This window comes from Cynara cardunculus, assembly GCF_001531365.2.
Source record: "Cynara cardunculus var. scolymus isolate 2C chromosome LG 14, CcrdV1, whole genome shotgun sequence".
Lineage (NCBI taxonomy): Eukaryota > Viridiplantae > Streptophyta > Magnoliopsida > Asterales > Asteraceae > Cynara > Cynara cardunculus.
Genome location: NC_037541.1, coordinates 9,051,361 through 9,067,177, shown reverse-complemented (window position 1 = coordinate 9,067,177; position 15,817 = coordinate 9,051,361). Strand labels below are relative to the sequence as shown.

General features: G+C 35.9%; 1 protein-coding gene across 1 annotated transcript; it reads right to left on the bottom strand.

The window, feature by feature from the left end:
- Window positions 1-2,167: 2,167 nt before the first annotated feature.
- LOC112526412 (probable LRR receptor-like serine/threonine-protein kinase IRK) lies at window positions 2,168-4,217 on the bottom strand. Its single transcript, XM_025136696.1, has 3 exons — window positions 3,897-4,217; window positions 3,434-3,520; window positions 2,168-3,088 (listed from the first exon to the last, which is right to left on the bottom strand). Exons 1-3 carry the CDS (start codon window positions 4,215-4,217, stop codon window positions 2,168-2,170), a joined length of 1,329 nt encoding a protein of 442 aa, XP_024992464.1.
- Window positions 4,218-15,817: the final 11,600 nt, after the last annotated feature.

Here is a 15,817-nt window from a genome sequence, read left to right as displayed (position 1 = left end):
CACGAGGTATGTAAAATTTTTACTCAACTTTAAATGTTTACCATTTCTTATACATTTTATATAATGGGTTGAAACTCAAATTTCGATTGTAGATAAATATTATCTCTGTGATGCTGYTTATGCCAATACTCGTGGTTTTATGACTCCATATCGCAATACGAGGTATTGGCTTGTTGATTTTCGACGACAACTTGCCTTGACCAAAGAAGAAAGGTTTAACCATGCTCATGCGCAACTCAGAAACGTTATCGAGCGTGCCTATGGTGTCTTGAAGGAAAGATTTCCAATTTTAAACCAAATGGCTCCCTATCCGTTTCGCATACAAAGGAACATTGTGATTGCCTGTTTTGTGGTTCAGATATCTGCCAAACAGCTCTATTTCGTTCAGTACTAAATTATTCAGAGGGTTAAAATGGTAATTTATTGTCATTCAGAGAACGGTTACCAAACAACATTATTTCATTCAACACTTAACCATTCTGGCCCTCTTAACCATTCGGACCACTTAACTATTTTGCATCAAACCATTCAGCAATCGCCAAACAGCCCCTTAGAGGGATTTGGATTGGAATAGATTTAAAATCATTTGTGTGTTTGTTAGGAATGAAATTCAGTGTAAAATTGTATTCGTCTTGAAAGATAAAATTGTCTATAATTGTGTAAAAGTCATCGTGTTTGACTTTTATTTGAGATAGTTTGACTTTGACCTCTTGTCTTGTTTAACCCTATATAAAGGGTGTTCTCTTGTATTTTTAGAGTAGGATGTCATATTGTAAAATCAGATTTACGTATATAGAGTTTGACCAATATATGAGCATTGACTTTCTCTCTCTCTCTCTTCTCTAGTAGTTCTTACATGAATATCATAATCTGCCATTGTTCTTGAAGGATTTGCATGGAAGATTGATTGTTAGGGACAAACAGTGTTTGGTTTGTAGAATTTGGAATGAAATTGGATTCCATTATATATAAATGCTTTATAAAAAAATATAAAAAATTAAGTTACATTTTTATTAATCGATTATTACAAAACATATGTTTTTAACATTTTTTAGAACCTTATTATATACAATCCTACGAAATCCTGTAAAATCCCAAACATTCCTTAAGGATTTCAAAATCCTATGTTTGTAAGATTTTAATTAAATTCTAGGAATTTAAATCTGAACAATCTAACAAACCAAACATGGGATTGAATGAGATTTGAAATCCAAATCTCCCAAAATCAATTCCATTCATGCAAACCAAACGAGACCTAAAGATTTCAAAATCCTATATTTGAAGGATTTCAATTAAGTCCTAAGATTTCAAATGCGGACAATCCAACAAACCAAACATGAGATTGAAATGGAGTTGAAATGCAAATCTTCCAAAATCCATTCCATTCCTTCAAACCAAACGGGACCTTAAGTATGACCGCGTTTACTTTGACTCGTGGAATATGGGTCATGTGGAAACCAAAATTAATTGACAAGAAGAATTCTTTGCATGACTCGGGGAAAACAACATCACAAACTTTCTTCCTCTTGATTTCTTTTATATTAAAAGTTGGAAAAACTAATTGATGCAAATCGCGGATTAATGGTTTGAATATCAGCAGCATGCGAGATTGTAAATTTTAGTTGGACGGATTGAATACTATATCAAAATATGTAAAAAGAATATCGTTTCTTAATGCAATTTATATATATCAATCATATCATATATTCAAGTTTGTCATTCGAAGATAACATATTTGTTGTACAAATGTTGTATCGTTTATAAGGTTATATACGTTTTTTTTTGTTTTAATGAACATGTTTTTTCAAATCTTAAGGTGAAACTCTTTGTAAATGTGCTCTAGCTAAAAAATTTGATAGTAAATTTGAACAAACTTCTAAATTATTGGAGCTGGTGTGATGGGTTGCATGTAATACATGTTAGCCGGTTGTTGCTCTCTATTCCCTTAGGATTGTTGAAAGACACAGGAATATGCCCTGACATGTTGTTTTTTGAAATGTTGAGCACGTTTAGGTTTGCCTAATTTCACCCCAGATTCTATTGTTGGACAAGTGACATAAGTTATGAACTGTACTCAAGAAAAATTCAAAATCTAAGGATTCAAGATGGATTACAAGACGAAGAATGGGAATACATTGAACAACGAACTGACAACAGCTACCCATTTTCACCAGATTTTGAAGAGTTGAAGAAAGTCGAGTGAATAGCCCATGATCAAGATTGATAAGAAGAACCCAACTAGAATACCGATCCAACTTCCCACCCAAAATATCCACGATAGTTTCTCGTCATCCTCCCCTATTTCTATTCCTTCTGATGGTAGGATATCCTCTGGACACTGGATCATAATCTGCATACCACATAATCCGTTGTTGTTGGCAAAATACTTCAACTCATTTATTGTGTTCATTTGCTCGCCAACAGGTATCTTACCGGTCAACTTGTTATTGCTCACATCCAGAATTGCAAGTTCACCCAACTTTGCTAGCGATTTAGGAATCGAACTTGAGATTTTGCTGTGTGACAAATCCAAGCTCTCTATTCCTTTAAGATTGCTGGAAGACACTGGAATATGCCCGGAGATGTTGTTGTTTGAAATGTTAAGCTCTTTTAGGCTTTTGAGATTCCCTAATGATTCCGGGATTTCACTTGAGATTCTATTGTTCGAAAAGTCCAACAAAGAGTATATATCAAGGCTATGACTCGATAAGCCTTGAAAATAGTTCTTCCAATTCACTATCAAGTCCTCAATGTCAATGTGGATTAGGTCGAAAAAAGGGGAAATGTAAAGATTAGAGATTGTATCAATAATGGGACCGGATGTTGACATGTGTACCGGAGTTTCGATCGTTCTTGTGAGATTTTCTATTTCCACTGGAATACTACCTGTTAGCTTGTTACCAGAGAGATCAAGAATTTGGAGATTGGTGAGATTTTGAATAACCCAATTGGGATTTCTTCTGTTAGCTTGTTGTTTTGAAGATGAAGGACTTTTAACTTGCTCAAGTTTTGTATCGATGATGGTATCGGACCCATGAGCTGGTTGTTGTGTAGGACAACTGTGGTCATGTTGGGCAGTCTTCCTATCCTAGTTGGAATTTGCTTGGAGAATGAGTTGTCAGATAAATTAACAACTTCTAAATCCATCATGTTGGCAATTGAAGAAGGGATTCCACCGGAGAACTTATTATCTGCGAGGTATAACTCCCTTAACTTTGTCAGATTTCCAATCTCTTCAGGGATGTTTCCCGAAAGAGAATTGTTCCTCAGATCCAACGATTCAAGATATTGAAGCTTACCAACTTTAGGGGTTAAAACACCATTAAAATGACCGTCATTTAGATAAAGAAATCGAAGAGAAGTCATATTCTAAAAAGAACCCCCGAGTTCAAGACCCAAGGTGAACTCGTTCCCCCCCCATGCCAAGGTGAACCAATTCAATGAGATTTCCGAACCCATATTCAGGGATGGGGCCTACCAAACCATTACTCGAGATATCAAGTAGTTTCAATGACCGAATCTGGAAAAGCAGAGTTAAGATGTCAAAGGACCTGCAAACCGAACTGCCAAACAAAGGGATGGCTATTGATAGGTGGAGCTCGGTGACAGTCCTGGTTCTAGTTCTGGCACCATACGTGAACTAACCTCTTTGTGTAAACTTGTATAATAGACATCAACTTGTGTTTTGACTTTATAGCACTTCTATTTTGACTTGGGATCTCATCATGTAGATATATTCAGTCTATCGATCCTTGTTGAATTCTTTGATACCCAATACTTCCACAATGTCTAACTCCTTCATGCTTCTAAAAACATTTCTTTTTAGAATCTTCTAGAAAAACAACCCTGATTCTAGAACGCTCCCATCTTTCAGTTTGATCTGATTATGTAGGTACATTTTCAGTTCTGACATGTTGCTCCATTTGATGTACAGAAGATTCAGGTTGATGTTGCTCTCTATCAGGTGACTCTGGAATTTCCTCATTTAACTTATTGATCATGTTAAAATCTCCCTCTTCTTCAAATTCATTATTAGAGAAAGTAAACAAGTCTATTGTCTCACTCTTGACATATAACTTAAGAGATTTTGACTCTTCTACATTGGATTCTCTATCGATGATGTCAATTAGTAATTTGTCTGCTAGGATATCTTCTTCCGTTCTTTTATCTGCAACTTCAGGCTTTTCAATCCTCAGTTCTATAATCAAATTTACCATAAATTCAAAATCATCAGATTGAGTTCCACCTTCAGACCTATGAATCTCTTCAGTATTCTCAATCACAACATTAACTTCAGTAGTCTGACCTTCAGTACTTGTCCCTTTAGATAACCTCTGACGCTTCTTTTCCCCCTCATGATGATCTTGATCATCAGGATCATCATGTCTTCACTTTAAAGTGCCCGCCTGAGTTCTACAAGTATCCTTCAAGGCTTGAACCCTTCCAAATAAAGTAGATAGTGTCTATTGGGGAGACTTGGAAGTTGATTTGATTAGATTAGAAACATTCAAGAAACATAATCTAACTTCACTCTTAAATTGTAAAACCTCTATTCTGCTCACGATAGCTGTTGAAGCTTCTGATTGACTTCTTAAAATTCCAGCCAAATCTACGGTTTACAGGATGAACGTCAGATTGAGAGACAAGTTTTGCAAATAACATAGAATTTAAGTCATCAGCACATAAATCTTATGGTTGCCTCTGAGATGGTTGTGTAGGAGCTGTAGGTGGTGTAGGTAGTACTTCAACAACACCTTTCCCCTTAAGGAATCTCTTCGATTCATCAAACTGCTTCACCATGGATTCTTAAATAGACCTTAAAGTTGTGGCCAATATATCTGATGTAACAAATGGGTAAGTAACTCCTGGTCCACTTAGGATACCAGTTGACACAATGGTTGAATCAACCGTATGACCCACATTGTTAGGACTGAAAATTAGGGTAAAATTGTATTCGTCTTGAAAGATATAATTGTCTATAATTGTGTAAAAGTCATCGTGTTTGACTTTTCTTAGATATGTTGACTTTGACCTTGTTTAGTTTGTTTGACCCTATATATAGGGTGATTCTTTGTAATCTTTGTAAGCTCATTTGCAATATCAATATACATTTGAGAATTTGACCAAAGTTTTATTGTTGACTTTCTCTCTCTCATCTCCTTCTACGTTCTTGAAGAAATCTTAGATCTTCCATGGAGTTTTGAAGATATACAGAAGATTGATCATATATTGGGACAACACACATTCAGTACTGACAAGATGTTAACACTGGTAAAATTTTCATCGTGTCCGCGTGAAATCTCAACAGATGACAATAACACTCAGGATGTTTCATTTGTATCATAGAGATTTACAACTTCAGAAGTCACATCTGTCCTAATAGGTGCATCAGGGTTTAGACTCAACGTAATATTCAAAAATTTGAAGAACATAATTGATGTCTTCTAGTTTCAATATCAACACTCTCCGAATGAGAGGCCGATGTATTATGTGATAAATTTGCATGAATATTTGAATCAACTGTCTGTTGGGATATAGTTGAGTGGCTAGGGAGGGTATGCAAGTGCATCACTAGGTCCATGAAATCTTCTTCAATATCAGAAACACATGCAAACCGATAATAAATGTGGCAACCCGGAATGTAATGGTGTGGGAAAGGTCCTCTTATTATTTTGACCTTATCTCAGACTCACCATAGTCTTTTGCTTTCCCATCACTCACCCTCTCTGAATTTTCAACTGAAATTTCCTCATAATCCCTTATCACCCCAGATAGGATGAGCGTTTGTCTCTATACTCTCATCATCAAATACATCAGGATGTATACCTATGTGTTGAGGAATCAAATGAATATCACATCTAAATCTCCATCAGAAAGAGCATCAAGATCTTCTGATATGTCATCATCTGATTCAGTTGCTTGGCACGAGTTCTACATTGCCTATGAGAAATGGCGGAATAGGAGGAATTTGTGCATTACCGTCTCCTTCCTGCTGTCTTGAGCCGTTACACTTGCTTCCAGTTATTCTTTATCGATCAGTGGTCTACTCCGCGTATTGACCATTTTAGACTACCAAACCAAGGAATAGGAATATGAGATTAAGCTAACACGAGATTAACAGTTGATACGTGTTATTACATTCATCATAACAATAGCAAGGTCAAGCATGCTTACGTAACAACATACTCAAAATAGCATTAGCTAAGTAAAATTATGAATATATTATACATAAGAATTCTCATTACCGTCGTCACAATTCACAATTAGTGCATTTCCCCGACTCCATAGCTTTCTTATCTTGAGAGTTCTACCAACAACTCACAAATCGTTTATTAAAGTCTCAGCTTAAGTCTATAAAGTATAAAATATTTACAACCTAAAAGAGTAGAAGATGAATAACAACCTACTAATCTAAACTATACTCAATTTAGATTATGAACAAGTGCCACTATCTTCATCAAAAGAATCCTATCAACATATAGCACATTTTACAAAAGCTAAACTTCTCAAAAATTTCCCTATCAGTATCCAACCACGCCGCTCAAACCTTCAGGGCCCCACTGCTATGAGATTCCAATATACATGTTATTTTAAGAAAAAGTGTTAGGGTTGATGCCTTGTGAACCAGTTATAGAATAAAGCGAATGACAACTGCAAATAACATTTTATGAACTTGAACATAACCCAAAGTTCACATATCTCAAATAAGGACCATACGGTCCAAAACACATCTTATGATGACGAGAGAACCTGATTTCCATGGTTAGTAGCGAAACACAAAAGTACCACAATTCCATGTTATAGAGTTCACACTAAGTATCAACATCCAGTTACTTCAACCAACCATGATCCTAGTTAGACTCATTCGCTAGAAATTATACCATATGGTCAATGGTCGGTATCCGGCTCCAAGAGTCTGAACCATATTGCCCCCGATGGCCCAATGCCGATTTCTAGTTACAAATCGGGAAAACCATCTCATTTTAAATAAAAACCGACTCCTATGACTATGGATCCATTTGCATTTAGTCTAATAAATGTCACAACTTTAAAGTAACCAACTATAATCATACATGTAGTTCTCATCATTCAAATGCCCTCATAAAATCGTTTTAACACGAGATTTACAAAATGGGACAAAGTTCTCATAACTTCCAGTAAACCATTTTCTTACCCGATCATAATATCACATTTGCCATCTTTTCCCAAAAGTTGTCAAGTTGAAGAATAATCTTGATCTACAAGAAATAATACTTCTTTTTCCAAAGATCATCTAAATGGCTAAAAATCATCAAATAGGAAAAGTTTTCCAAAGATATCATTCATATGTTAAGAACTTACTTTTACAACATATTTAAAGAAGCCAAACCTTCATTTTATCGAAAGGGTAAAAAACCCCTCAAATCTCCTAAAATACCCAAAATTGATCAAATCCACACATATGTAGAAATGTATCAAGAGTGATGTTTAGGAGACTAAAATATAGCATTTTTGACATGTAATAAAGTTTAGAAAAGGTTAGAGTGAACTCACAATATCTAGGTTTTGAAGAAAACCTAAAATGAAGCAAAATGGTGAGAGGATGAGAAAGACTTTGAATCTCTAGCTCAAATCCTTGAACCTTGATATTAGATGCTAATATATGCCCCTTAAATGCTAATATATGGCCTAAAACTGTAATTAGTTTAAAATATGGATGATAATTGCTATTGGGTAGCAACCACAAGAACCAAAAGTGTAATTTTCACAAAAGATAATGACATGAAGTTCATGAAGAAGGAAAAGCGTTGGATTTTGGACAAAGTGAAAGTCAAGTTTATATGATAATAAATAAAGATTAGGGACTTGGTCTAAAAGCTAAATTTATTCAAGTTATTTTTATAGAGTAAACTACAAATTTGGTCCCTGTGGTTTGTTGGTTATAACACTTTTGGTCTACACGATTTTGAAATACGAGATGGCCTACGTGGTTTGCAAAAGCTTCTGGATTTGGTCCCTCCCTCTAACAAATGTTAAAAATATCCATTAGATAAGAGGTAGTTTAGGATTTTTTTGGTTTTTATTTTATTTTCTATTAAAACTTCAAATATTTATATACATCCGTCTTGTACACCTCTTCTCCATTTCTTCTTTCTGTCCATCTTCTCCGTTCAAACTCTGACCAAACCCTAAACCAATTCCAAAAACTAGCACTAAAATCAAACTAAAATCGAAATCCACACTTCAAAATCAAAATCCAAAAGTTTAGCACCAAAATCAAACTGGAATCGGAATCCACACTTCAAAATCAAAATCAACATTAAAACCCGATCCCAAAATTCAAACTGAAATCAAGTTCGAAATAAACCTTAAATGGCACAATCATTGTTTATCTTTTATGTTTCTACCATATGTGACTTATTTATAGACAATAGCATTTAATTAACAACATAAATTTTATAGATGGAGAAAAAGGAACTCCTAAAACAAAAACCCAACACCATTAAGAAATTTGGAAGAGAGTTGCTAAAAGCTCAAGAGCACTAGTTGACCAACTAAGACCATAAACCAAAAGCTTGATCATGTGTAGGTAACCCGGAGATAATAATAATTCATTGAATGGAATCTTGACTAAGACCACGAATCAACTTCTGGAAGTTCAATTTGATGAAGAAGATCGATTTTTGTGTGTTGATGGTGTATGACAGTGGATACGATGGGGGATGGTATGTCCAAGAAGATGGGAAGATGAGGAGAGGAGCTCACTGGAGGTAGATGTCATTGTTGAAGAGTTTGATTTTACCCTCCATCACCCTCACATTGAGAACTTGGGTTATTACACTTACAAACCATTTTTATATGTGTCGATTCATATATAAAACAACATATGTGAAAAAATCAGTATTTATATAATGTTGTTTTGTCTCGAAACATTTTGAGACAGTTTCGCTTGTGATAAAAAACGAGAATATGCCGCTTATATGGAACATGAAGGAAACATGTAAAACAACACGAACTATAACTTAAAATCAAACACATTGAATAATTTGAACAGGTTTTCACATGTTTATAACATATATATTGACGATCCTTATTTGATAATGAAAATACTCCTTATGATATTTATAATTTATTTATTCTGTATACGAAATATTATCAACTACAAGAAAAACTGCAAATACAAATAAATATATTAAGGCAGTGCCCAGTAGATCCTTGATTAATATTTGTTTTGCATTTGTAGTCACACGATCTATTGTTGCACACTATGACTTTGAGGCTCTTGATGCATGTCGGGGTTTGCGCCATCGACATCTCAGATGCTGTATCGTACAAAATTTCTAATCAATATATATTAATTACATATTAAATTTCTTTTTTCTTTTAAATGTTTATTTGCAAAACATCATGTGGATGCATATATATAAATTGTAATTTGTACCACAATATAAATAAAACTAAAATTTTAAATTAGAAAAGGAAAAAAATAGATAAAATAAAATAAATTACCAAAAATAAAGAAGCTCACAAGCACAAAAATGGTGAAAATGAAGATCCTCCTCATGGTTGATTGATGAATATATTTTAACAATTGAAAGTTAAGAAATTATAGTCATTTATCATCAAGACCATCTTTAATGAAAGGTTCTTAAATTTAGGGTACCAATTTATAATTTTTAATACAAAATAATATATGTCAACATACCAGGGGACAAGTTCATAAATGAATCGGTTTTTTCAGCAAAATGGTTGACACTGTCCAATTAAATATAGAAAAAGAATTTAGGTTATGGAATGGTTTATTATTGTGATGACTGTTTATGAAATGTAGGAAAGATGGATCTGATATGACAGAAAAAAACCCTGATCTAGCAAAGTCACGAACCTGTAAATAAGTTCATGACGATTGAAGATGCTTATAATACCTTGTTTTTGTGTGACGAATACAAAATATTATTATAAAAATACATGTATGAAAAATATTCATAGAATCGATTTATGTTGTGAATTCTAACCCTCAAATATGAATTAATGGTTTGAGAAAACTAACCCCCAATATGAATCCTCTCTCATTAATGTTTTATGAATTCTAACCCCCATTTACACGTCCACGTCCCCACGCGATCAATTAAGATTATGACAAATCCTATAAGTTGCTAAAAAATATCACTTATTTCATACACACCCTTTCTTTCTTTTAATCTTCATTTAAATTTTTTACTAATTTAGAACAAATAAACTTAACTACATTTTAAGATTTAGAAAATAACAAAATCTCATAATACCAAATCATCATTCTTAATTGTGCTTTTATAATATATATATATATATATATATATATATATATATATATATAAAAGTTGCTAAAAAATATCACTTATTAGTTTGTGATAAACGTGAAATCTAACTCAATCATAAATCAAAGGTTAAACTAGGAAATTAATAATTTTGATAATTTTAACTTAAAATATTAATTAAGGGCATTTTAGTCATTTTAGATTTCTCCTCCCTCCTCCCTCCTCTCAACTCTCAACTCTCTCCGTCAAACACCTCTTCTATCCAACGAACACCATATCAACACATGATGCACACTGTGATACACTTCATAAAATAACAAAAAAATATAGGGTGATACACTTGTTAAAGAAAACATTACATGATATACTGTGTTACACTTCGTAAAACAACAAAAATATATTGTGATACACTTCGTATAACGACAAAAATATACTGTGATACACACTATGATACCAGATTCGGTTGATAAATACAACTGTGATACATAGAGATTACAAAGAACATAAGAGGTTTGCAGCTTTTTAAACGAATAAAAAAAATGGGGGATTTAATTATAATTCTATTATACCTCACCTTGTTTTCTGTAGTGATTGCACGTAATTGATAATATGGTGAATGAACTTTTATAATTTGTTTGACTAATATGGAAACAGTATCAATCTCTTTGATTGATAACCATTATGAAAAATATTAATAAAATTCCTAATACACCCTTTTTCTTAATTAAGGTAATACAATTAATATAATAAAATGATTGACTCAAATTGGACCTCATAGTTACCACAAACTAGTTAGTTTTCATTTGATTAGGCTCATATATATATATATATATATATATAGGCCTAATCAAATGAGAACTGTTTTGTTTGTGCTAACCATGAGATCCAATCTCAACCACAAATTAAAGGTTAAATTAGGAAATTAATAATTTTGATAATTTTAACTTAAAAACGAGAATATGCCACTTATATGAAACATACATACATGAAGGAAACATGTAAAACAACATGAACCGCTTTCGGACAAAACTGCTCTCTAAATCGGTCAACAAATTCCATCCAGGACATTGTTTGCAAAACATTGGGTCTTGTTAGCGATTCAACGTCCCACTAGTATAGAGCATTTGACTTCAGCATTAATACAATAAATCTAACTCTATCCTCTTATGAACACTTACTCGTATTGAATACAAATTTTATCTCACTCAACCAACACATTGCTTTCACGAGTCTCTTTCTCCAGAAAATGTTGGGGGTTTACAGATTAAAAACATTTTGATATCCCCCTAGTGTTTGTAGATTGAATCTGGAGATTTATTTCAACCCTTTCTGTCTCTACCCTTGCCGGCACTCCCAAAATAGATGTTAGAGTATTTTTTTAACTTACTAATTTCCTCTGCTAACATGTCCCTAATAACATACTCAGGAAGTTGTACTGGTTCTTGATTTATACAGTTTAATTCTGGATGTTGGACCTGTAAATTCAGTTTTGATATTGATCTCTTACCCTGAATGAACTCTTAGGACGATCACAGTGCAGCGGAAACAATTATAAGAACAAAACARAGTAATTAAACCAAGAACACACAGTTTAATATGAGAAAGAAGATGAACACAGGAGAATAGCTTCAAAGGTTTTCAATTCATTCAATTGAAATTTAGACGATTACAATTCGGAAGCACACTGAATACAAAGGCCTAAGCTGCTATTTATACTAGACCCTAACGACCTTACTGACATGATCTAGAAAGTGAAATCATCTAAGCCGTCCAAATAAATTTGATTAAAGATCTAGTCACGTGAGAAGCACATGCAGCTAACAACCTTTGAAAAACAATAGAACAGGATCTTCACAGAAGACTAATCCGCAGACCCTCTGTGAGCCATCTCAGAGGCTCTGCTGTAGTAGACTTGTATGATCTTATTGTCAGAGGACCATTTTCCACAACCTCTGTGAGAGACATCAGAGGTTCTGTTGAACTTTACTTGCATGATGAAACAGCTTTTGATGCTAGTCCTCTGTTGTCTTCTGTGGAAGATACCCTTCTGTCAACACTTGCAGAATACTTTTTCATACTTTTACATTAAGTGAATATTAGAGCTAACACTGGACATCATGCTGGATACCTAAATTTTCTAAACTCAGACTCTGATACCAAACTTGTAACACCTCAAGATCACATTTGCATATAAACATATATTTCCATATATCAAGAAATATAATTTGCACATTTGGTTCCACTATCTTATAAGAGCTATATTAGCTAACAACTTTTTCCACAAAATCTCTATAAAACACATGAATACATAACAAGTATTAAGATACAAAAGAAGATTGTGCTACCCCAATAATCCATGCAAACATAATATAACACTTCACAATTTCCCCTTCCCTTTGTCCTCTAGTTGTGCCCTACATGTAATGCACATTTTTGAAACACAAAATGAGGGTTAGACCTTGAGGTCTAGTGAGAAATCCCTTTGATGCAACTACAAGGTGAATAATCACCAAATCACATTTATAAACTCATGTTTGCAATAATAACAATTATACATCTTTTTGATATAACGAACCTCATTTATCACATCTAAATATCCAAATAACTTGATTAACTCATTATGAGTAAACTTGTCGCATCATTTAGATGATAACATGATTTTCTCGCATCACATGGGTGAGACAACCCCATGTCGTCGCAACACACCGGTGTGAGGAATCCAACTCATCGGCATGATATGAGTGTGATAACAAATCTTGTCGCATCAAATAGATGTGATAAACTAACTTGTTGCATAACGTTGGCGCGACAAACATACTCCTCGCATCAGAAAGATGTGATAACAACTGTTCATCGTATCAATAGGATGCAGTAAGTTCAATTCATCACATCACACAGATGCGACAACTCAAAGTCATCGCATCATTAAGATGCGATAACATAGAACATTTTGAGCAAAAACCCAGATTTTTTTATAACTCAATGATTTTGCCACCCTTATCCTGGTATACACCTCTCCTTGATATGTCACCCTTATCCTGGTATACACCTCTACTTGATATATCATCCTTATAACCCAATCTCTTTGATATGGTACCCTTATTCCATCATGTAACACCCCTAAATCCATACATTGCATATAACACATATTTCATATATAGAATACATGTTTTCCCCGACAGAGGTCCTTGATACAAGAGTCTATAATGTAAAATACGCAACCCAAAAATTCCAAAAGTACATGTTCTTCCATCCTAGCATCTATGTTTCCAAAACAGCTAAGCACATAGGGAAGTAATTCACATAATGCTCTTTCCCTTATTTTCTTTACCTGCACACATATTTTTGAAAACACGAAATGAGGGTTAGACATGAATGTCTAGTGNNNAGGTTGTGGAGGTCAGCATCTGTGAACGTGTAGAGGTTGTCGTCATCCCTCTTCACCACATATTGAGCATAAAGCACGGTCTTCTTCAGCATAGTCCTTGGAGATATGGTTTCAAGAGAAGTTATCACGTTCTCTAAGAAGACCTGCTCGCGTGGCCTTGTGAGTTTTGAGAAGTGAAACTTTGCAGCGGCAGAAGGCATTCCTGTAAGCTCTGGATCATAAGGGGGTTCTGTGTCCATGGCAGAGTAACGCCACCGCAGAATCTCCTCCACAGTGGTTACGGGCTCTGTGCGCACTTGCTGCGTAGGAATTTTGCTCATCGATTCAAGGATCTCAGAAACCCTTCCCACTGTGGCAGATTCTGGAATTCTGGTTTCTTCTTCTTCTAGTATCGGCCTCTGGGTGGACCCCTCTGGTAGGATTGGCTTGACAGTTCCTACCACAGCGTCGAACGTACCCGTGGACGTTTCCTCCTTTGCCATTTTTGAGGAAGAGCCTTCTCCAGCTCTGGGGATAGGGGCTCTGCCCTTTCTTGCTTGTGCCTCTGCCAAAGACGCCTTTAACGCTCGAACTAGGTCTGGGTCATCATACTCTTCTTCATTTATCTCCTCTGGTGTCTCAGAGCTTGACCCCTTCTGTGGCGACTCCTCTACAGCTTTACCCTTGCCTTTCCCCTTAGGCTCTGGAGATTTATCTTTTGAGAACAGGGCAGCTGCAGATTCCACTATCTTTAGTGGTTTGGTAGAGGTTGTCTTCTTAGGCTCTTCAGTCTTTTTCTCTGTCTTCTTCTCCCCCTCATGACGATCATGGTCATCACCTCCTTGATCGTCATGGATTTTGGTGGCTTCTGTTTTACAAGTAGTAAGGGGAGCCTTCTTCAATCGCCTCAGAATCCTGGTAGCCGCCTTCTCCATTTTCTCGATCACCAACTCAGCGTCCACAGAAGCGTTGCTTATGTCGATCTCTGTGGCCCACTTCATTTTAGAGAGGCTGCGATAGATTTTGCTTCTCAATGTGTCACCCTATTTGACGAGCTTTGAAGTGCAGTCTCTTATAGATTGGTTGGAAGCTCGGGCTTCTTTGAGGAATTGGCTATGCGAGTGGCTAGATGGTTGATGTTTGCCCTGGATATCTCCTAGGGCTTCAACCATTGCGTCTAGCTCTATGCGAGTGGCTAGATGGTTGATGTTTGCCCTGGAGGATTTGGTATCAACGCCATAGGTGACTGCAGAGGAGAACATCTGCTTGATCTCATCCTTGAAGGTGGAATAGTCTGTGTAGCCGGCGGAGATGAAATCAGCAGTAAACTGGGCGGCTACCTCTGATAACTCTGACTTCAGCTTTTGGATTAGGAAGGGTTGAGAGACAGAGCGCTGAAAGCTTCTGTGAGGTCGTTTTTATGAAGGACAGAGCTCTGAAGGGCTGAAAGGGTCGCCTTGAGTTCTGAAGTTGTGGATGTCAACTCCTTCAGAGCCTTTGTTATTGATGCAAACGCCTCTGTCGATGGTTGAGAGGTGAACAAGCTTTTCAACTCGTCCAACCTCTGGAATACCGCTGTGGCGAAGGTTTGTAACTCCCCCTTCGTCACATAGATATCCTGGGAACCTAGATCACCAACACATGGTGACCTAGTAGCCTCGGAGTGTGAGGCGCCCTCAGCGACTGGTTTTGTGATGTCAGCTCAGGGACTTCCACTGGATCCTCGAACATCTCCAATTGGAGAGCCTACCAGTGTTCTGTTGATATCGTGCTTAGTAGGTTTAGAGCCTAACTCGGCAGAGGGATCGAGTGTGGACTTTGGGCGTTCTAGACCCGCAGTCTCTGTGAACCTCTCATATGCCTCTGAAGCATAAGTTGGTTGTTCACTCTTGTGAGGGGAGGCAACGGATGCCTYTTTGGGTTGTGACGAGTCCTTGGGTGAATGGACTCTTATTTTAAAACCAGCATCCTTTTGAGAGGATGTTGGAGTATGTTGTGGTTCCCGGGCTGTGCATTCAACAGAGGACGAAAGAATGTCCTCTACGAGGTTTGCTGGTTTAGGGCTCAGCGTGTGCACGCCTTGTTCAATAGGGGTTCCCTCTAGAACAGGGTCCCTAGAAATGTGGGTAGCACTAGAAGGGGGGCTAGGATGTGTGCCTTCGGCATCTTTTAC